At 32.9% G+C, this 23,450-nt stretch overlaps 1 protein-coding gene across 1 annotated transcript in view; it reads right to left on the reverse strand.

The window, feature by feature from the left end:
• LOC143255344 (contactin-3-like) overlaps positions 1-23,450 on the reverse strand; it is a 228,193-nt gene that overhangs the window by 40,034 nt on the left and 164,709 nt on the right. Inside the window, exon 9 of the mRNA XM_076510839.1 lies at positions 3,297-3,422. Within this exon, the coding sequence (XP_076366954.1) occupies positions 3,297-3,422 (126 nt within the window). The remainder of the gene's footprint in view (positions 1-3,296; positions 3,423-23,450) is intronic.

Here is a 23,450-nt window from a genome sequence, read left to right on the forward strand (position 1 = left end):
GAATTGATCGTCACATTATATCGCCCTTACACTTGAAAGGACACACACGTTTAGTTGGATGGGGATTCGAACTAGCTTCCGTATGATTGCGATTCGAACATGCTAACCAAAAGGCCATTCCGGGCCTAAAATCGAATTAAAATGAGCAGAAGCGAAAACCATTGAACAGCACCAATACACAACTCAACAAAGATTGTCAAAGTGCAAGCCTTAATGTCTGCAAGTGTGCAAGAACAGACATTAACAGTATTCATTTTTACATTTATATTATATATTATAACATACATTATAACAACTTGTTTTAAAATTATCAGAAGTACCTGACATGTTTTTTTTTTGATATGTGAAAACCCACATAGAAAATAATTCTAACTGACATAGCTCCAAAAGGAAAGAATTTAAAATCCGTAACATTTTCACCTGTAAATACGCCCTTTTGTTATTATAGATAGGAATATTGTTTTGCATTCATTCCTTTTGTGAATCACGAATGTAAGAGTCGGCATTTTTTCCAGATGTCTTTAGAAGTAATAGCAAAGTATTTTTTAGAGAAAGAAACTGACATATCAAGGGTAATCTTCTGATAAAAATACAGTAGTAACAGTATCAACAAAAACAAATAAAAGCACGTCATTAGTTACAAGGTTGCATCAAATTATATACTAGGTATTAATGCATATTAAGCGCAACGTTGAGGATACCTTTCAGTTGTGGTTATGGGTAGGTGTTGAAATATTCATGTCTTCGCACATGACTGTTCTAGACACTCAATAAACGTGAGGGTAATAAAAATTGGACTGTTCTTGTCGATGGACAAGAGTTGTTAGCCTGAGTTAACTAAACGTTCAATGGCTATAACGTGATTTTGTTGAAAATTTATGAAACTGAAGTGTCAAAAATATATCATAAGCACGGCAATAGCTAAGTGAAGTTTGAGGAAGATTCTCAGACATTTTAAATTTTCTTTTTTCCCACTCTTTATAGATTAATCTTACATTTTGTTAAGTATTTCGTGCAGAGCCGATTATCATCTGACTTTAGACTTGAGGCAGCAAAGCAATTGATCTATCTCAGTGTAAACTATAGTTAGCGTATATTCAATAAACTAACTGTTATTTGTAAACATCATATTTCTCAAGCAGTTGAGTTGATTCCGTACACCCTACTTAACAGATTCACGATCCTTTTGTTTTTGGGATCATACATTTTACATGTTCTTCTAAACTGTGCTGGGAGTACTACCCCTCTCTCTCTATAAAATATACATATATATATATATTTATGTAAATATGGGTAAGCGTGTATTGTTAGTTTAGGTTATTTTATTGTAAGCACATCGTATTACAAAGTAGTTATTTAATATTAAGATAATTGTATACCTAGGGTTTGATGGCTCATTTTCGAAAAGAGGATATAAGAAAATTTTGCATAAAATATCTGAGCTATTCCTCATATTATTAGCTGGTTACTTTTATTATTCCACTTTTATTCTTTTGCTGTCATGAATAAGTTGAAGAGAGTTTTAAAATTCGTTTTATCTTTAATGATCTACTTTTGTTAATATATACTCTTCAAAAAAAGAAACGCAAAAGCGATATTTTTGTTATTTTAAAGAGAAATATATGTAATAACGTTACAAGCTCAGAGAATGTGATGTTACACGTGTTAAGGCACTGATTGTCAGACCAAAATGACAATAAAAGTTGTGCACATTAAAAACGGAGGAAAACATCGTATTTTTCGCCAAAACGCATTCGTGTCCAGTAAATTTGTTTCAGAGATCTGCATGTTCTGCAAGTGCAACATGTGCAAAATCCCTATAAAAGTGACAGGTTCTCGGTTTCCATAGCTCAGTGTTAAGCCACCGACACGCAATACAGTTACGCCAAGACTTGACTGAAGCACAACGCAACAACGCCATTGGTCACTTAGAAGCAGGTGAATCTCGATCAGATGTTGCCAGAGCTGTGAATGTCCACCCAAGTACCATCACAAGGCTATGGAATCGTCACCAACAACATGGATCAACTCGTGACTGTCCACGATCTGGTAGACCTTGTGTGACCACGCCCGCACAAGATCGCTACATCCGGTTACGTCACCTTCGGGATAGGACTACCACTGCGATGTATACTGCCTCAACCATACCAGGGCTGCGTAGGATTTCCGATCAGACCGTATGCAACCGTCTGCGAGATTCTTAGGCCCCATGTGCAACCCATCATGGTGAACGTCATCGACATTTTTCAACATGACAACGTCCGTCCTCACACAGCCCGACTCACCACTGTCTTCTTGAGACACCACAACATCAACGTTCTTCCCTGGCCCTCCAGATCACCAGATTTAAACCCCATCGAACATCTTTGGGACGAGTTGGACCGACGTCTGCGACGGAGACAACCTCAACCGCAGACTATACCTCAGCTTGCAGCAGCTTTGCAGGCTGAGTGGACAGCCATTCCACAGGATGTGATTCGTCATCTCATCGCTTCCATGGGCAGGAGATGCCAAGCAGTTATTGATGCTCACTGGGGGGCATACTCGTTATTGACATTGAGTGACGTTAAACTTCAACTAGTGAGCGTGGACTTCGCCTTTGCAGACTTTGGATGTTCAGCAGTGAATGTGCAAAGTTTCACACATGTCATACAGAACTACCCGGAATAAACTTGTTAACAATATGTCTCAAATTTTGCCTTTTGCATTTCTTTTTTTGAAGAGTATATATATGTATATATATATTAGACTAGCAAGAGATTTGTGTAGTTTTCTCAGTAACTTTTCAATGTTTCAGCTGTCGTTTAAACATGTTTCGTGTCTTTCTTACAGCAAAGCCACATCGAACTATCTGCTAAGTCCACCGAGAGGAATCGAATCCTTGGTTTTAGCGTTGTAAGCCCGTGTACTTACCGCTGTACTAGCGGGGGGGCTGAACATGGTTTAGACAAAAATAAAATAAAATTACATATCTGATTATTTCAATATCTTTATCTAACTGGTTGTTTGAAGAATATCATTTCTTTTATTCTTAGTGAATGTTCGTCAACTGCAGCGTCAGTGTTTGTTAAAATAATTTGTTGACATTTGGCGTCTCATTTCACATTTGGTATATAACGTACTTGATGAACAAAACAATCAAAGCCCAAGAAAAAAAAAAGAAAAAAAATTATCTCAACAAATAAAGACTTTGCTCTTGAAATAATCAGTTATAACATACTGTAGGTGAAAAAGGTGTTCATGTTACAATGAGTACAACAGAATAAAACATTGCACTTTCGTATCATTTGTCATACCTTTCCTGCGGACGAGAATTCTTGATTTCTGTAGGATGAGAGCACAGGCAGCTATCAAGATGAAAATCACTACTACAGACACCACTGTTATTAAAATCGGTTTCACTGGGAAATGCCAGCCAATATCTAGTTACAAAAGAATAATAGAGACTATCAACTATTTTATTTCTCGTTATAGCACCAACACAGTATTTACACTTAAATTTCAAGTATAGCCTGTTACCATTGTAAACAAAAACGTGCTAAGCTTTGATTTTAAAAGATATTTTACATCATGTTAGTATGGCATTATTAATAATATTTTGTTAAAATGTTTTCTCTGTTATATTACAATGTGTAATCATATGTAATGCACCATTGAAAATGTTATCTAAAATAAGATAAGCTAGATATTTATTATTATATTATTGTAAATCAAATACAGAACAGACTATAAAATACTCAAAGTTTATAGTGAAGGAACTTAGTTTCTACTTAACAAATCATAATTAAAAAAACAAATTATGACCAGTACTAAATTACCAAAAAAAAAAAGGGAACTACTCTAGGTTTTATAACGCATACATAATAGGTCTTTTAATAAAGGTGACAGATATAGCTACAATGCTAGTAACATATAAAAATAATAGGAAACATAGTCAAACTATGCATTATGGAGTTTTTCATTATTGTAAAACCTATTGAAGACTAGACTACCTAATGAAAAGAAACTTTTGGATTTGCAAGTAGGACTCACAGTGATTTTTGTTCGAATATGCGTTCAATTAATTTTTTGTAAGTTTAAGTGTAATTGCATGTGTTTATTTTTCTGTACAAAGAGTAATGTTATAATGCTTATAAGCGCATTAAGTAAGAATTCCTGTTATAATGAGTGATTTTTTATAAATTTTATTTTTCTCCGATAAAATTTTTTTTTTACAAAATTGTGATTTTTTTTACTGAAGCTTTAAGTACAAATGTGTGCCACATTGGGCTATCTGTTGCATTGACCGAAAGGAACCAAGCCGCCTGATTTTAGTGTTGTAAATCCAGAGACTTAACGCTATTTCACCCAGAGACTTTAAGAATAAATATAACAATACTATTTTTTTTTCAATCTCGGACGTTTTGCACAATAATAAACCAGATAATTTTTATATAAGGTTTATCTAAATTACCATAGTATTTTAATTAAAATATTCATTTCTCATAGCAATTGGCAATCATTTTCAAGAAAACTAGTGCAACAAAAACTGATAAGATATTTAAAAACAGCAAAAAAGCAGAGAACAAAAAGTACGTATCACATAAATATGTGAAATAATTCCCCTCAATGGTTGTTTTCTTGAGAAGTGTTATAGTTATGGTTAAGATTTATATCGTATCCTTATAACAGTTACAGCTCTCAAGTGTTTAAGTAATAACTTAAACACAACAGTTATTTTCAGCCACCATTGAAAGCTAATAATTGAAAAAAAGGTTTTTTTGAAATATTTAAAGAAAAGCAATGAACAAAATCACCAGCTAAGTTTGCTTAGCTACCAAAGAAGTAAGTAATTTTTATTTAGTTTAAGAAAAGGATATGTGATTGCTCAGTTTCATAAACATGGAGAGCTTTAAAAGATTCACAATAAACTATTGCACTATTTTATATCTGAATATAAAATTTCTAGTAGTATGTAATGAAAGAACAAAAGTAAGTTAAATTACACAAATTGAAAGTTTTACTACGAAAAACTGTCTAAAAGTTCTTGCTTTTATAAGTTTTTATGTTATAAAGTGCTCTGAACGGTTTTGATATGTTTACTTTTAGACTAACTTGACGAAAAGGTTTTCTCTCTATGATTTTGTATTTTGATTGTGAAATTTAAAAACAATATTTCTTTAGATAGGTTTAAAATGTTTACATAACAAAGAGCAAGTATAAGCACACACGTTGTTATAAAAAAAACGTTTTATGTGTTCATGTTTTATGATATACTTTAAGCTTCCGTGACATGTTTTTTTTCGTTTTTTTTTATTTCGACGCGCTTTCTCTTGTACTTCGGAAGAAGGAAAAAATCATCCAACCTTGTTTATCTTCAAGTAAGGTGTAAACTTCCCACAACTGGCATACGAAATGCCGACGTTTTCTAGATATTGATGATATAAAGAAAGAGATCCCACTAGTTTTAACAAAAATAATGTCTGAACGCCAGTTTATTGGAAAAGAAGCCCGATCGTGCCGAGAAAACAGATTGTTTTATTGCTTCTATTCCAAAAAGAAAGCAAATGGTTTTAGAGCAACACAAATAAAAGGATATGTTTGGTGTTTTATGATGTATTTCGAAGAAAGCTTTGTAAACTGAACCCTTTAGTGGATGAAAATATACAAATCTCTTGAAGAACAGGCTTCTACTAAACTTTACTTATACACAGGTATGTATAAGTTTCATAAGCATGATGTATACATTGCACGTTCAAAGGAAAACAAAGGAAGTGTATAATGAAGAAGCCTGAGGTCCTATTTAGTGTGCTGAAATATATGTTTTTTAAGAACCTGGAAATTACTTAATAAATATTTTCTTTTACCAAATAACTTTACCAAATAGCTCTCCGAGTATTACATTCTATAAGAATAGTATTTGCTCAATCAAGTTGAATGTATTCAAGTCATTTAAAAAAAGCAGAAAATATAAATAGCATTATCAACATAGTACCTAATTTCTAAGACTGGTTCTGCGTGTATTAAAGGCAGATAAAATACAGTGCATAAGTATATAAAAAACTTAACAATGACGTTTTCATAATAAAACATAATGTAAACCTTCATGGCTATACTGAAAGAAAAGCACTTTGCATGAGCTTGCTCAAATATGTATAGATGAAGTTGTGAACAACTTCACGTATTGTCCACAATTAAATTAAATAGAATCTTAAGTTATCTACAGTTCACAGCCTAAAGTTTCCAGCTTGAAATTAATGGTTGCTTTTTATGAAGAAAACGCATATGTTTATTGGATGGATTTCAACTACAGAAGAGTTTTCTGCGCCAGACATTCCTAATTTTGAAATGATTAATAATAGGGAAAGCAGCTAATCAGCACACTCACTACCAGCATTTGGTCTACTTTTGCCATGAATGATGTGACGTTTGAGCGATACTCTTATAATACATTCATGACGTTAAAGTTCAAAGTGTGATTTTATTTTGACATTGACTGGATGCCAACTACGGAATGTTCGTATCATAGTATGGCCTGCTGACCACAAAACCACTCTCGTCTTTAAAGAGAACAGTGACTGAAGAATCTATTATAAGGACAATTATATACGAGCGCTATAAAGTCTCTACTTTAATGTGACATTTTTTATCTTCTTTTTAAGAGCTTGCATCTCTAAGACATTAGTCAGTTTAAAGGAAGCTGTACAAAAGGAGAATGTTAAGCCATTTTTATAAAGTGGTAATTCACTTTCGTATCTTATTATATACAACAAAACCGAAATTATTAAACGTGGCTGGCATCATAGTTTATTGTAAAGCCCTCGTTGTGTTTGTTTCATTGGTTTTCTTCAAAACTTCAATTAAGTTTGAAGTGATGTACTACAGAAAAGCAGCTACACAACACCATTCACCACGAACTCTTGAACTATCACCGTCAACCTGAGAAGTGAAATTTAATCTCTGTTTTTATAACAAACTAATGACTCCAGAGTGCGAATCGCGATTGTTTCTCCACGCTAACGAGACACGATCTATGGAAGCTCAGCTTCCCAGCGCTACACATTAACCACGTTTGGTTCAAATTCAGTGTGTTATATATATTTGTTTTTCTTTCGTTGTTATGTTGTGCAAAGATACATAATTGACTATCTAATCAGTGTCCAACATGGAGAATCGAGCGAGAGATTTTAGCTTCGTAAGACCAGGAACTTACTACTGATCCAGGTTAGGTGTTACATATTAAACTATTTGTTGTTTCTTTGTTTAGAATTAAGCACAAAACTATACAACGCACTATATGTGCTCTGCCAACCACAGGGATCGAAACCTGGTTTTTAGCGGTGAAAGTCCGTAGACATATTGCTGTGCTACTGGGGTGCATGCAAAAAGAAAATAACTGCTTTAACTGCTACCTTATATGTAGATGATGCTGAGAAGACATGAAAAAATAAGATTGTCCATGAACTAAAACTTATATTGTAGTGAAGTATTAATGAACTGCTTAGAAGCGAAAAGATATAGAGATAGTTTGTTAAAATTCGCGCAAAGCTACTGAAGGATGTATTACACTAACTGTTTCTAATTTTTAAGTAATAGAAAAGAGGAGAGGCAGCAAGTAAAGAGCACCTACTACCAACTTTCGAACTAAGTAACGATATAATGGGATTTAACCGTCACTCTTATAACGTACCTACTGTAAGGTCCTTAAATATGGAGTGCGATTTTTTAGCGTTAATTGAAAGCAAATAATAAAACCCAAGATTCACTGCTTGAAAACGAAAAAAAAATTAAAATTTTGAGCAAGTAATTGTCATATTTATCGAAGTTAAATACTAAAGGTTTTTCTCCTATCTGAAATACACGAATTAAAATAACCAATCATTTAACATTTTATGCAATACAACCTTATAAATTACTCTTTCACACCACCTTTTTGTTTGATAGCAATATTCTCGATTTTTATTTATCCTAAATTCTTGTTGGTGCTATTTCTCTAAATTTCGAAAGGTAAATTTCTGAAATACTAAAAAGAAAAGGTGAACCAACTTTTTACGGTTGTTTTAGTATGGAATATATGATATTTTTTTACATTTCATTTTAAATTTAATTTTTAAACTTCTATCTAAGTAATAATTTTACTGAAATATAAAATACACCAGTACCATACTACGGTACACTGTGCACTCTAAATATTAAATTTATCAAGAAATATTGCTAGTTTTTATTTAGTAAAGGCGTTGAAATTATTAAATTAGGCTTAGCATGGATTATTCCACTTATGAGATGAAATACTTGAGATCCAGTTGACAGTTTAATTTTCACTTCAAAAGATAAAATCGACGTGTGGCAATTTGCAAGGAATGTTTATTATACATAAAGAAATCTACGATGTCCTCTCTAGAGGGTATTACTTACTGCAGGGTTTGGGATCCATAGTATATAAGTTAAACCAAGTCTTGTTTGTTTTTCAATCTTGTGCAAAGCAACAAGAGAGCTCTCTGCGCTTGCCGTCTCTAATTTAGCAGTGTAAGACCGCCGCCAAATTTTGGGTTACTCTTTTATCAAAGAATAGTGGAATTGACCGTCACATATGACGGTTGAAAGGACGAGCATATTTGGTGTGACGGGAATTCGAATCTGTGACCCTCAGAATACGAGTCGAGAACCCTAACCACCTGGCCATGCCTGGCTTAAAGCAAGTTATTTACCTGATTTAATAAAATTCAAAATGTTATATGCCAGTGTACTCAACATTTGAGGAGATTAAATTCACAGTGTTTCTGCAACGTATAATTCTTTCAGTCGCTAAAATTCGCGAGTTTCTTCTTATAATACAAGTCCTTAGAGGTTATCAAGCCCATAGCGTCTTTAATGCACTATTTATTTCAGATATTAAAATTCATGACGGCCTATTTGCAGTGTTCAATTAAACAGAAAATGATACACCCTTATGCAAATTAATTGAAACAAATGGTCATTTTACAATATTTTCAGCATGGCGACCGGTGTAGGCTCGCTAAACCCGCTAATTTTCTTTAATAATCGTTTTTTCACACAGACGGCGTCATTAGCTGTGTTTTGGAGTACGGTCGATCTATTTTTGGGATATATGACGAAATTTTGAGGAATATTACGTCATTCAAAATTGTGTTGTAAAATGACCATTTGTTTCAATTAATTTGCACAAGGGTGTATCATTTTCTGTTTAATTGAACACTGCAAATAGGCCGTCATGAATTTTAATATCTGAAATAAATAGTGCATTAAAGACGCTAAAAACAACTTCTTACCAACTCAATGAAGAAAAAACGGTATCAATGGGGTCTGAAATACAAGAACTGGACGCAAGTAGAATGGAGGAAGGTGTTATTCAGTGACGAGACTCATTTTTTGTAAAGGGTAAAAAAAAATCTGCATGTTTGCAGATCTCCAGGTGATAAACTTGGAGAATCTCACATCAATCACTTCGTAAAACATCCATGGAAGAAGATGTTTTGGGGCTTTTTCAGCTACTATGGCGTCGGAGGCTTATATATCGTAGAAGGTATGATGTGAGGACCACAGTACATCGAAGTTTTGTAGAAAAGAGTAGTTCCAGAATTGAAAAAAGAGATTTCAAGATGGATCTGGCATTTTTCAGCAAGATCTGGCTCTGTGCCACACATCGAAACTTGTGAAGAATTTTATGACTACAACGCGAACAAAAGTGCTGGACTGGCCTGGAAACTCTCCGGACTTAAATTCTATTGAAAATCTTTGGACGATTTGTAAAGAGAGACTTTGGGATAAAGACTGTACTACGAAAGATAAGCTAATTGAGGCCATAATATAGGTGTGGTACCGCGATCCAAAAATTAGTAAAGATTGCAATCAACTCGTTGACTCGATGTCAAAGCGGATTAATGATCTTCTGAAAAATAAAGGCGGTCATATTATGTATTAATTTGTGAGTAATGTTCGGATTCTCAGAAATAAAACGCAAAAAATTGAAAAAAATCGTAATTTTCCGTCTTTTCTCAATTAATTTGCACAAGGGTGTATGCTCACAGTTCTAGTTTAATTGTCGTTTTTACTTCAATCACTGGAGTTAACAAGGTTCTTCCTGAAACGAACTACGAACTACAGAATATGGAATTCACGTTATCAGCAGTACAGCGCTTACAGAATTTCCTGTAATACAGTATGTATTTAGGTTGTATGTTATTGCTGTCTTTCCTTGTTGACGTCTAAAATATTCTTTCTACAACACGCACTTTAAACATTTCACTTTGCTGAGTTTCAATGCTTCTGTTTACAGAGTAGTTTGGACATTAGATGATAATATCAATGTTGTACTTATAAACTAGTGTATAGTTAGGTACTTCAGTTCAATTGTTGTTATTGACTAGCTGTATTCCGTTTCGAACTGACAGACAGAATAGTGGTATTTCACAGTCTCTTTTATAACGCTCACTCGACCTCAAAGCACGAAGCAAGATTTGTTTTTGGTGGTAATATGGCGCGATGTGCAGAACCTTGGATCTATTTTCAGCAGACTAAACCACTGGGTCGCTTTCTGCACACAGGGAAGGCGCCTACTCAACAGAACTCTCTGTCAGCTCTTGAGCTACTCTTCTCAGATCAAATAATTGGATTTACATTAGCTGTTATGTAATATAAGATCAAGACATAAATCAAGAAACCTCTCTATATGATGATCTTACGTTTTGTGTTTTCTATTATAGTACAATAAATAGCAAAAGTCTCTCTTTGTAATTTTCAGTTTTTAAAGAGAAATATTCTATTTACAAATGAAGAATTTTGGTCCCATTGGTTCTTTAATGTATATGTTAAAACTGGATAAATTTTTAAAGTTTTTTCTTAAAATTATGATTTTGATTTAATTAAACTTTTTTGCTTTTGGACTCCGGCCTTACAAATGGTGATGTAACTTAATTTTTTTTAGTTTTTATGAGCTGTAATGTGTTCATGAAAACTGATATTAATGCCTCGTTTTACAAAACCATTATTCTGGGATACACTATCAAGTATCTTAATAGCATGTAGCTACATCGTAGCGACTGGTTTACTAAATTATTCAGCATGTTGACTAAATGTCAAGTGTCTCTTTTGAAGAGACGGTTCAACAAATAAATAAATAAAGAGTGACGAAATGTTATTGACAGATACATGCATAAGGCATACAACTTAAGTAAATCTTGTATATAAACATCTGATCAACTCCCTGCCTCTTACATATAAACTTAGTGTATTTCAGTTAATTATCTCTAGATAACATTAAGCTCGGTAACTGTTAGAATCAAAGTAAAAAGTTGCACTCAATGTAATGTAGTCAAGTATAATAAACTTTGATAATCATCACCATATTATTATTTCTTTCGGCGAACGCAAGTATTTGTTTGTCTTAGCCACATCCATGTTCACTTAACTTGATCTTACTTTTCAAAACATAATTGGTAATGAACATAGTAGTAACGTGTCTTAAATAAAACTCTTAAATGGAGATAAAAACTACAATCTAAAAATGTTACTATCAATATTATAATCTTTATTAACCTGTTTCAAATAATTCTATGGCTCTAACGATTAATGAATAAATCATTATTTTTATCTTTCCTTTGATTCCATTTTATAAAAAACAAACAAACAAACAAACTCATTCATTTATAATAAAATATCCTTGCCTGAATTTGAAAATGTTTTATGTCAATCTAAAATTAAACTGTTTTTATTACAAATGCTTATACTTATTATCTGTAATAAACTCCTAAAAAACAGACACAAAATAATACAACAGGAAATACACTTATACCAGCACACTCGCTCACGTTAAGGAAGCTAGTGGTAAGATATTTTGTAACCTTCTTAACATTCGAGGTTATTCAGCGGTTCAACAAGTCTGAGGGATTATAGCGGTGGTAGAGCACAGATAGCCCATTGGGTAATTCTGGGTTTAAAAACAAAGAGTCATGTACTTCTTTCTAATCAGTCCTGTGACTAGTTCTCTATCAAATGTTCACAGTGCTTTGAAACACAATACAGTAAGAATTCACATAATCTTGAAACGCAAGTGACAATGGAAGAAATCGTACCCATCACTGTAGTTATCAATAAAAATAGCGCGTTTTTTTAATAGCTGTTGCAAGTCCTAACAAATCTTTGACCGCTTACATGTATAAATACGTTTGATATGTAAGATATTTTCATTTCACCAAGACCCACAAAACCAAATCTTTTTATTTACAGTACAGTTAGCAAATAATATATAAAACTATTTTGTTATAATTTTATTTGTTTTTCTTTTGATAACGAGAAACCCATTTCAATAAAATATGTATTTCAGGACGGATTGTACTGGTGTTAACACTTTTACTGATAAGGAGAGAGCAACGTTTCGACCTTTCTAGGTCATATTCAGGTTAAGAAAGAGAGAGTGTTTCAATGTTATCGTTGACGGACACATGTCTTAGGGACGAATGTATAAACGGGTTCGGGATTGTAGGGGATCTTGCAGGTGGATATTAGATTATTACTTCGTATAGTTATGAAGGTGTTCCTTTATGTTGGTTTAATTTTGGTTTTAGTTGCTGTATAAGTAAGTCTTCTTTGATTTTGCGTTTGTTTATATTTGTTTCCCTACTAACATCTGGGTGTTTTCTATCGTTATGTTGTGTTTATTTGGTTTGCAGTGATCAAAGACGTGTGAAAGTATTTTTTGTGTTCTTTGAATCTTGTTTCTATTTTTCTGCTTGTTTCTCAAGTATAGAAGACGTGGCAGTTGTTGCATTGTGTTTTGTAAATAATGTTGGTGTTGTGTTTGTCAGTGTAGTTTTTTACATAGTATATACTTTAGTTTTGTACCTGGTTTTTGAATAAATTTGGTGTTTACTGGATTGTTGTGTTTTGTTATAAGTGTTTTTCCAAATGTTGGTTATTTTTTCCTTGATGTCGGGAACATATGTCATGGAGCAGTATAAGGTTTTGTAGCTCGTTGTATCTTGGGATTTATTGTCGTTTGTTGTTGGTCTAGATGTGTGTGTATAATTTTTCCCACGATTTTTTGAAGAAATTTGTTGATGTTGATGAAATGTTGATTTTATTGTTAATTTTATCAGGTGAACATAATTTTGTGGTTGTGTTTATTTGGTTTATTAATATTTTGAGTTTTTGTTTCGATTCATTTGCTGAGTCCCAGGGAATTTATAATCCAGTATGGGTGAATTTCCTGTGGATTTCTGTTTTGAATTGTGTATCAGTTCTAGTGATTTTGAGGTTAAGAAATGCAATTTGATTAATTTTTTCCTATTCATTGGTGTACTTAATGTTGGGGTGTATCGAGTTAATGTGATTGAGGAAACTAAGTGTGTGTACTGTAGAAGTGAATCCGGCAATTGTATTATCAACATATCTGTACCAGTATAGTGTTGGGTGTAAGGCTGAATTGATCGCTTGTGATTCAATCTGTGTAATAAAAATGTTGACAAGAACTGGTGACACGGGATTCCCTTATACTTAGGCTATTTATGTGTAGTTAGTTTTGGTTATTGAACATAGTTAGTTTTGTGGTAGTGAATTCTATAAGGGTGGCTAATTGGTTGCTGGAAATGTGTATCAATGGGTTGGAGTCTTGGATATAAAGTTCTAAAGCTATCTTGCAGGTTTGAGTTGTTGGGACTTCTGTGTAGAGAGAGATTACATCAAAACTGTCCATTAAGGTTTTATGATTTTGTTGATTTAGAATATATTTAAAGCTAAAAGAGTCTTTGAAAAAGAAACCGGCTGATGTTACATATTTAGAAAATGCCCAAGCTATATATTTACCGAGGTTGTTGTAGTTAAATGATTCGTAAGTTGATATTACGAGCCGTAGTAAACAATCAGGTTCGTGAGGTTTGGGGTTGCCCTGTAGTTGTGGTGTGCGTGAGTCGGTCTTTCGTAAATAAGAATAAATGGTTTCTAAGATTGTGTTTTTTGTTCATTTGTAGTAGTAATTTGTTTAACTGGTTTTCATGTGTTTTTGTTGGATTTGCGTTTAGTAGTTGAAATTTGTTTGTATTTGACAAAGATGTTGCTCATGTTTTGAAAGTATTCATTTGTATTCATTATAACAATAGTATTGTCTTCATCTGCTTTTAGAATTTTGATGTTGTTGTCTTGTTTCAAGTTATTTATAGAATTAATAATTTTTTTAGATTTCTTTTCTGTGAAAGCATGTTGATGATTTTGTGTGAGAATTCTTTGAGAAAGTTGTTAGAGATAGTGTTTTTAGGTGTTTCAGGGAAATAGATGTTTTCAGTTCTACCTGGAAAACAGGTTGTTGGCTGTTTCACAGAACAACAAAAAACTAACAACAATAAATCTCAAGATACAACAAATAGCAAAAAAATAACCAACATTTTGAAAAAACTTATGACAAAACACAACATTCCAGTAAATACCAAATTTATTCAAATCCAGGTACCTAACTAAAGTTCGTACTATGTGAAAACTACACAAACAAACACAAAACCAACATAATTTACAAAATACAATGTAATAACTGTCACGAACTTTGTATTGGCGAAACAAACAGAAAAATGGAAACTAGATCCAAAGAACACAAAGAAACATCTTCACACGTTTTTGAACACTGCAAGTTAAATAAACACAACATAACCATAGAAAACACCCAGATGTTAAACAAATATAAACAAACGCAAAATCAAAGAAGCTCTACTTATACAACAACTAAAACCAAAATTAAATCAATATAAAGGAACACCTTTACACCTATACTAAGTAATGACCTAACATCGACCTGCAACGCCCCTACAACCCGGTACACGTTTATACTCTGTTATGTATCCGTCAAAGGTCACAATGAGACACTCTTTATTAACCTGAAGGTAACCTAGGAAGGTCCAAACGTTGTTCTCTCCTTATCAGTAAAAGTGTTAATACCCATACCAACCGTTCTGAGATACTTATTTGTTTTTCTTCCTGATTCTTTAGGCCTGTAATAGCTCTTGACTCATAATTTGAGGATGGCGGGCTTGAACCTCTACCACATCAAACACGCTTGCCCTTTCAGCCGTTGTGGCTTTAGAATGTAACGGTCTATCCAATTATTCCTTAGCAAAAGAGTAACCCAAGAGTTAGCGATAGATGGTTATGACTAGCTTTTTTTCTTCTAGTGTTACAATGTCAAATTGGGTCAGCTAGCGCAGATAGTCTTCGTGTAGCTTTGCGCGAAATTTGAACCAAACCTTCCTTATTCTTGAACACAGAGTTCTTTAGGGTAACGTCTGTACTAATTAAACCTGATCTGTATTTATACTATACTTAAACGAAAACGCATATAATTACTTTTTCTTTATCTCTCGTTCTCTTACATATTTTTATTCTCAACTTCTTTGGTTAACTATATACTGTCTTGTTACGTATTTAGACGCATTAGACTTTGAAATTGTTATATATGTATGTATACACGTATATGCCATTTCATTCGTATAGTTTATAAAGTTGCTCAATTTACCAGCTACCTTAAACTCCTGTCATGTTACCTTCGATAAAGTGAATTGTAATATGAAAAAAAATACATATTTGAGCTATTGCGATCGACGTTCATTCTCAGTTGTCACAAATTTGTATGTTATCCGAATTTCAAAAAACAAACAACAACAACAAAAACAGTCCTTGGATCTGTTTGTTCACGACCATGTAGATCTTTCATTGTTAGCTTCGTTCCTACAGATTCAGTAATAATCTATGAACCCCGAAATGCCTGAAACTCGTGTGTTAAAGAAATTAACATTTAATCGGCTGAGATTATGAAAAAGAAGTTCAGTTTTTAAGAGCTCAACTAATAATTAATTTGGATTGAGTGAGTTGTAACAGAAGACAGAGGTTTCCAAGCTTGTTAGAATGAGGTTGTAAAATTGAATACAAGTTAATCGTAACAAACCATGACCGATTTCAATGATGAGTTTGAACAATTGTTGCATGAATGTGGGTTAAATAAGTTTATTACTGAAGTATGTGTGGATCTTTTACCACTGGTTATTTTGTGTCAGGAATGGTTATTAAGTTACGTTATAATCATATATTATCCACGTATCTAAGCCTACCCTAAGAACAGGAGAAGACAACAACAATTTTATTGGATATCTATCAATACAAAAATGTAGAAAATCAAAATTACTGCCTGTCATGTGATATGGTTGCTTGTGAAAGATTGAGATGAGTTATTTGGTCGATGAACTATGAGTAAAGGAGTAGGTTTTGTTCTGTTGTGTTAGTGGTTGGAACAAAGTGTTCAGAGGTAATTATTTTAAATTATTAGGATGAAAAAGATTGCTCAAGCATTTTTAGCATCGTCACAAAATAGCATTTCCCTCAAGAAACGCCAGCAGTTCAAGAAAATGAGTATGTATTTCTTTTGCTGATAGTAAAGCCACATTGGGCTATCTGCTGTCTCTATCGAGGGGAATCAGACTCCTGATTTTAGCCTTATAAATCTAAAGACTTACCGATGTCACAGGGAGAACCAAAAATGATTTATGCTAACAATTCATTATACTTTAAGTGAAACTTAACAGAGGTGAGTCTAAAGTAGGTTATACGGACTTACTAATGACACAATTAAATCGATGTAAATGTTAGGGTTTATGGAAGCCGTGTAGAATAGTGTGAAGTTTAAAGTCAGGCTGTGCCTAAATTCATCCTGTAGCTTACGTAAAAGGCAAAATGTTTGATACATAAATGACCTCAATTACCAAAAAGGAAGCTAAGCACGTATTTGGAGTTAGAATGTGTTACAATCCTGTTTATTAAGAAAAAATTCATAGTGTAGTAGAATCAATGGTTGAGACTAATTCGGATTTCAGCGTTTCCACTTTAATAAATGCAAAATGTGCAAAAAAGGGGTTTTATTTAGGAACGCTGATCTACTATGTACTTCTGCAGAATCTAGTAGCGAGGATGTTCAATTTATATGTACAGTTTTCAGGTTGACGATATAAAGAAGAGTAAGTCAGAGTAGCTAATTAATAGGTACAAGAAATTAATAAAATCATTTAAAGTAGAAGGCCATAATTAATTTTATCGGGAATACTGCCAATAAGTAATTGTAGAGATGTAGTTTTGAGTAAGTCACTAGGCTAGACTAAAAATACTATGTAAGGGTGAGCAGATTAGGTGGTTGGTCCTGTAGTAGGAGGGAACTTTTTGGCACGGATGGTTTATGCTTAAGTAAAAAAGGATATAGCATGCTTCCAAGGCCCATTAACGTAGCTTTAAGGAAAGTTTTAAAATAAGACTAGATACTGATGAGGGAAAAGATAAACTACATGAAACAAACTTGAGATCCAGAAGAAAGTTTAACACAAGAAATCAATATAAAAGTAGCTATAAGAATAGGGTTAATTGTAACTGTTGTAATGCTTGAATATTAAGAAATAAAATAGTTGTTTTAAGGGCACTGGTAAGAACAGAAGATTTCAATATCATGGGAATAACTAAAAACATGGCTAAATGTAGATGATCTTGATGACGAAATTTCTCTGAAATATATGGTTATAGGATATTTGATAGGAACATAATAGTAACAGTGGAGAGAAGTGGCTTTATATGTAAAGTGTGAGTTACATCATGTTGAAATTGAGAATATTAAGGATAACAGAAAGGAGATTTATCCATTTGGATTTCTGTTATTGGATTTCAATGTAAAAAGCTCTTAGTATGAATTCATTACCTATCACCACACAAAACTAATGAAATCAGAGAGAAACTTTAGAATGAGATTAAGATTTCAGTTGTTAATGAAGTTACAATTAGGAGTGATTTTCATTTCAGACATTTTGATTGGGAAGTGCTAAAGTCAAACCACGAGCTGGAAAAACGTTTCTTGAAACTTTTCAAGATGGGTTTCTTTATGAAATGGTCAAGGAACCTATTATAAATAACGCTATTTTAGATTATTGCTAACGTCTAATACAGAAATGGTTAAGAAGGCGGAAACTGAAGAACACCAAGTTAGAAGTGATCATTACTGAATTAGGTTTGATGTTTTGCTGCATATGGAAGTAAAGGATAATGATATTTTGATTGCAAATTTTGAAAGGCATTCAATAAAAATTATCTGTTGTGAGTTAAAGAAAACATTTTTAGTATTTAAAACAAAATATATTCCTTATAGAAATAAATAGGTAACTGAAAGTAAAAAATAAAGTTGGTTCACAAAGTGTATGAAAAATAAAATTTTATAAAAGTATCATAAATTTAAGAAATTTAAATTGTCTGATATTATAAAAGATTTAAAAGATTACAGAAGAACGAGAAAGAAGACCAAACATGAAAGGAAAGAATCGAAAAGTATTTATAAAAAAATTTAGCTGAAAACATAAATATTAATAGTTATAATTTTTATTTGGTTATGAGTGTGTGTTTTCTTATTGCAAAGCCACATCTGGCTATCTGCTGAGTCCACCGAGAGATATCGAACCCCTGATTTTAGCGTTGTAAATCCGTAAACATACCGCTGTACTAGTGGGGATAATTTGGTTATCAAATTACTTGATTATTAAATTATGCGGTTTTTCCAGTTTTTAGTAATGAATAATTAGAAAGTATTCCTCATCTTGAGCATTTGATAGATTAAAACAAGACAACTGATCTTGTTAAGACAAAACTACGAAATATAAAGAATGATAAGGGTCCAGGGCCAGAAAATATTTCTCCGATGCTTTTTAAGAAGCTCAATGGATATATTAGCAACTTACCACAATTTTTTGAAAGTCTAAGAATAATGGACAAGTACCAACAGAATGGAAGTTAGCTAATATCACTTCTATCTTCAAGAGAAGAAATAGAAGATATCCCAGTAATTATAAGCCTATTATTCTTACCCCATTTGTGGAAAAATGTTTGAAAAGTTTGATGAAAAATAATTTGCAAAAATATTTAACAAATTTTAGAATTTTACCAGATAGTCGACATGGTTCTACTTAGAAAAAATCTTGTGTGACAAATCTTTTGACATGTTTTGAAAATGTTACTGCATACGTAGATGAGGGTAAGAGTGTAGATTTTGTCTATATGGTGTTTCTGAAATAATTTGACAAAGTGCCACATAAAAGACTTGTAAAGAAACTTATTTATATAGATGTGAGGATGAGTTAACTAATTGGATAGAAGACTGGTTTGATGAAAGTAAGTAGAGAGTTTTTATAAATGGAGTTCAGTCAAACTGGATTAGTGTTGCAACTGGTGTACTTTATAACATGGGTACATGTGACAATTTCTGAATTAGGTTTCGTGTTTTGTTGCATATAGAAATCAGGGATAATGATATTGTGATTAAAAATGTAAAAACAAAAACAAATTTTGAAGGGACTTAACAAGAATTATCTGTTGTGAATTGGACATTTCAGTTATCTGGAAACACTTAGCAAAAGTGTAATATTTTTAAAGAAATATTTCATCACTTACAAATATATATATATATTTCCTACACAAATGAAGGGTGTTTTTCTTATAGCAAACTCACATCGGGCTATCTGCTGAGCCCACCGAGGGGAATCGAACGCCTAATTTTAGCGTTGTAATTCCGGAGGCTTACCGCTGTACTAGCGGGGGGCAAAATAAGAGCGTAGATGCACATAGAAACCCAAGATGAATCACAAGATGTATAATAAATAATATTAAAGAAAAGCATCGCAAATTGGAGAAATTTAAATTGAGCGGTAAGGAAAAAATTAAGATTATAAAAGATCAAGAAAGTTGATCAAACTGCAAATTAAGCATCCAAGTGGATATATGAACCTTTATTGGCTAAATCCACTCTTATCATTAAGGATTTCTTTAAAAAATTCATTAAAATGTGTGGAGGGGGATAAAAGGATGGTAACGGAAGGCTTTGGGCCTGGCATGGCCTAGCGCGTAAGGCGTGCGACTCGCAAACCGAGGGTTGCGGGTTCGAGCCCGCGTCGCGCCAAATATGCTCGCCCTCCCAACCGTGTGGGCGTTATAATGTGACGGTCAATCCCACTATTCGTTGGTAAAAGAGTAGCCCAAGAGTTGGCGGTGGGTGGTGATGACTAGCTGCCTTCCCTCTAGTCTTACACTGCTAAATTAGGGACGGCTCGGTGCAGTGGGCTAACAACCTACTCACTTAAATACTTGTTGAAGAATCCGCAAGCGATTGCGGCCCTATGTTCCTAGATGGAATCCAATGGTGATAACTAACTAACTAACTAAAGGAAGGCTTATATCTGATGATTATGAAATGTCTACATTATTAAATTCTGCGTTTTCTTCAGTTCTTACTAATGAAGACTTAAACATTAAGTTGTAGCATTATCACAAGCGATGTTTCCATATATTGATAATGCTTATATAAAAAGGTACATGTTAATTTTCGCTGTTGTCAAAAAAGTTATAGTTCTTTATCTGTTAACCACAATAATTTGTTGAATTAATTAATGTGGTTTGTTGTGGTTTTGTGTGAAAATCCAGGATTCTCTATTTAAAAAAAAACAACAAACAACTGGTATGGGTATTAAAACTTTTATTAAAATAAAGTAGAGAACAATGATTCGACCTTCTTAGATCATTTTCAGGTTAACAAATAGAGAGTTTGAAACTAACCGTAACCGGGCACATATCTCAAGGACAAGAGGGTAAACGGGTACGGGATTATAGGAAGCATTGCGGTATATGTTAGGTTATTAATCAGTATAGGTATAAAGGTGTTCCTTTATATTAGTTTAATTTGGTATGAGTTTTAGTTTAAAAGAGATTCTTTGATTTTGCGTTTGTTTATGATTGTTTCCCTGGTTAGTATCTGGGTGTTTTCTATAGTTATGTTGTATTTGATTTGCAGTGTTCAAAAACGTGTGAAGGTGCTTTTTTGTAATCTTTTAATCTAATTTTTATTTTTTTGCTTGTTTCTACAATACGGAAATTGTGGTAGTTGATGCATTGTATTTTATAGATAATGTTGGTGTTGTGTTTGTCAGTGTAGTTTTTTGCACAGTATGGACTTTAGTTTTGTAGCTGGGATTTGAATACATTTGGCTTTTACTGGAATGTTGTTTTTTGTTATATGTTTTTCAGAATGTTTTTGCTGATATCAGGAATATATGGTACGCAACAGTGTAAAATTTTGTAGTTTGTTGTTTCTTGGAATTTATTATTTGTTTGTTGTTGACTGTATTGTTGTGTAGGTGTGTATGTGTGTATACTTTTTTCAATGGTTTTTGGAGGAAATTTGTTGATGTTCATGAGATGTTTTATTTTGTTGATTTAATCGTTAATTTTATCAAGTGAGCATAATTTTGTGACTGTGTTTATTTGGTTTCTTAATATGTTGAGTTTTTATTGATGATGAGAAACTCATTTGAAATAAAGTTGAGATTTTATTTTTTCATGTGTTGAGTCTTAGGGAATGTTTAGACCAGATTCCTGTTTAGAATTGTGATTTGGTTCTTCTGATTTTGAGAAATGCTGTTTGGTTAGTTGTTTTTTTTTTCATATTCACACTTTAATATTGGGGTGTATGGAGTTAACGTGGTTATAAAAAAAAACTAAATGTGTGTTCTGTAGATGTGAATCCAGCAAAAATATCGTCAATATACCTGTACCAGTATAGTGGTGGCTGTAAGGCTAATTGTTTGTTTGTTTTTGAATTTCGCACACAGCTTCTCGAGGGATATCTGTGCTAGCCATCACTAATTTAGCAGTGTAAGACTAGAGGGAAGGCAGCTAGTCATCAACACCCACCGCCAACTTTTCGGCTACTCTTTACCAACGAATAGTGGGATTAACCGTTACATTATAACACCCCACGGCTGAAAGAGAAGTAGTTTAGTCCGACCGAGATTCAAACCCGCGACCCTTAGATTACGAGTCAAACGCCTTAACCCACCTGGCCATGCCGGACTTATAAAGCTGAATTGATCTCTTGAGATTCAGCCTGTGTCATGAAAATTTTTACTTCAAGTGGGTTTCTCATCATCACGAATGCATTTAAACACAGAATATGATATCTTATATTATCGAAGTTTCTTAAGCGATAAAATTAATTGGATAATCATCATGTTTTACTAGCAAGAGCCTTTTCGAATACAGAATTATATTATACACAACTGTTGTAAAGTAAATTGTGTAATAATAAGTTACATTTTATTTTCCTCTACACGTTTGCTTTTAAGAAAAGTTCATGTAACATAACGAAGAATAAATATAGTTTGATTATGAAATGCGTTCTCTGGAAGAATAAAGTATAATGTTTTCACAAGGGATTACATTCAGTTTTTCGATAAGTGAAGAGTGACTAACATGCTTGTAACAGATTACCCTGTTATTTTCTCTACAAGAACAGCATAACGAATATTTGAATAACGCATAACTTTCTTCTATCCTGGATAAGTTCAGAAGGACTAATGTCTGAATAACAAATGACGTCCGATAACCCAACTTTAAAACCAAACGAGATCGCTTTAAAATGTGTCATTTCTATTTGTCGTTTTTAAACCAAATTATTAGGCGGTGTCATCATTTACTTATACTCTTATTTGTTTAACAACTAATTGTAAAATTTAAAAGAGGTATGACCTTTGCAAAAATTTAGCTAATAGCTTCACGAAGGTTTCTGGCAAATATTAATTAATTAAGACAGTGATAAAAAACGACATGTAACAAATAAAAGTGATTAAAATTCGGTAGTACAACATCAACAGCTTCAAGTTTTACGAATACGTAAGTTAACCTAAAATGATTAAATTATTTTAGGTTATCTTTCTTAAAAGAAGAATAACGTATTATAACAGAGAAATATCAATATACTTTATAATTTTACAAACAGTAAATGCTTTACTGTTGTTCTTTCACAAGTACAAAAAGTAATCACTGAATTAAGAAAAATAGTAAGATTAAATTACTTCCATTCAGAGATATATCGTTAAATTTCGAGCACTAGTTTCATTCATTACAGTTTTACTGTGAAATGTAAAAAAATACCGACCTATGGTTCTGTACTTAGTATGAACTTTATTACAGTTTTAAAATTAATTTGGACGAAATAAACAGTAGTCTAAGAAGCTTTTTCCAAACTGATATTTAGTACATTCATGATGAAATTTAAAGCCTGACTTTACTCCCGCCTCAAATCCAAATATCACAATTGGATCAAAATGCGAGACAAGAAATCCAAGACGTAACCAAAAGTTCCCATAAAATGTATATTCAAGAAATATTATGAAGAAAAAATATCTAATTCGAATGGCAAAGAAAACAAACGCTAATGAAACAAGTAAACAAAATATTTGTATACAATATTGAAATTGTTAACACTAAAACTAACCGATTTATTGTTTCTTAACTATCTAGCTGCTAGAGTGGAGAACAAAAACCAAGATCGGAGTCAAGAGTCAAAACTAAGGGAGATTATTGTGTGGGTATACTATTTTCATAATCGAACATAGTCCTTAATG

Source organism: Tachypleus tridentatus, chromosome 7 (genome assembly GCF_004210375.1).
Source record: "Tachypleus tridentatus isolate NWPU-2018 chromosome 7, ASM421037v1, whole genome shotgun sequence".
NCBI classification, from domain to species: Eukaryota; Metazoa; Arthropoda; class Merostomata; order Xiphosura; family Limulidae; genus Tachypleus; species Tachypleus tridentatus.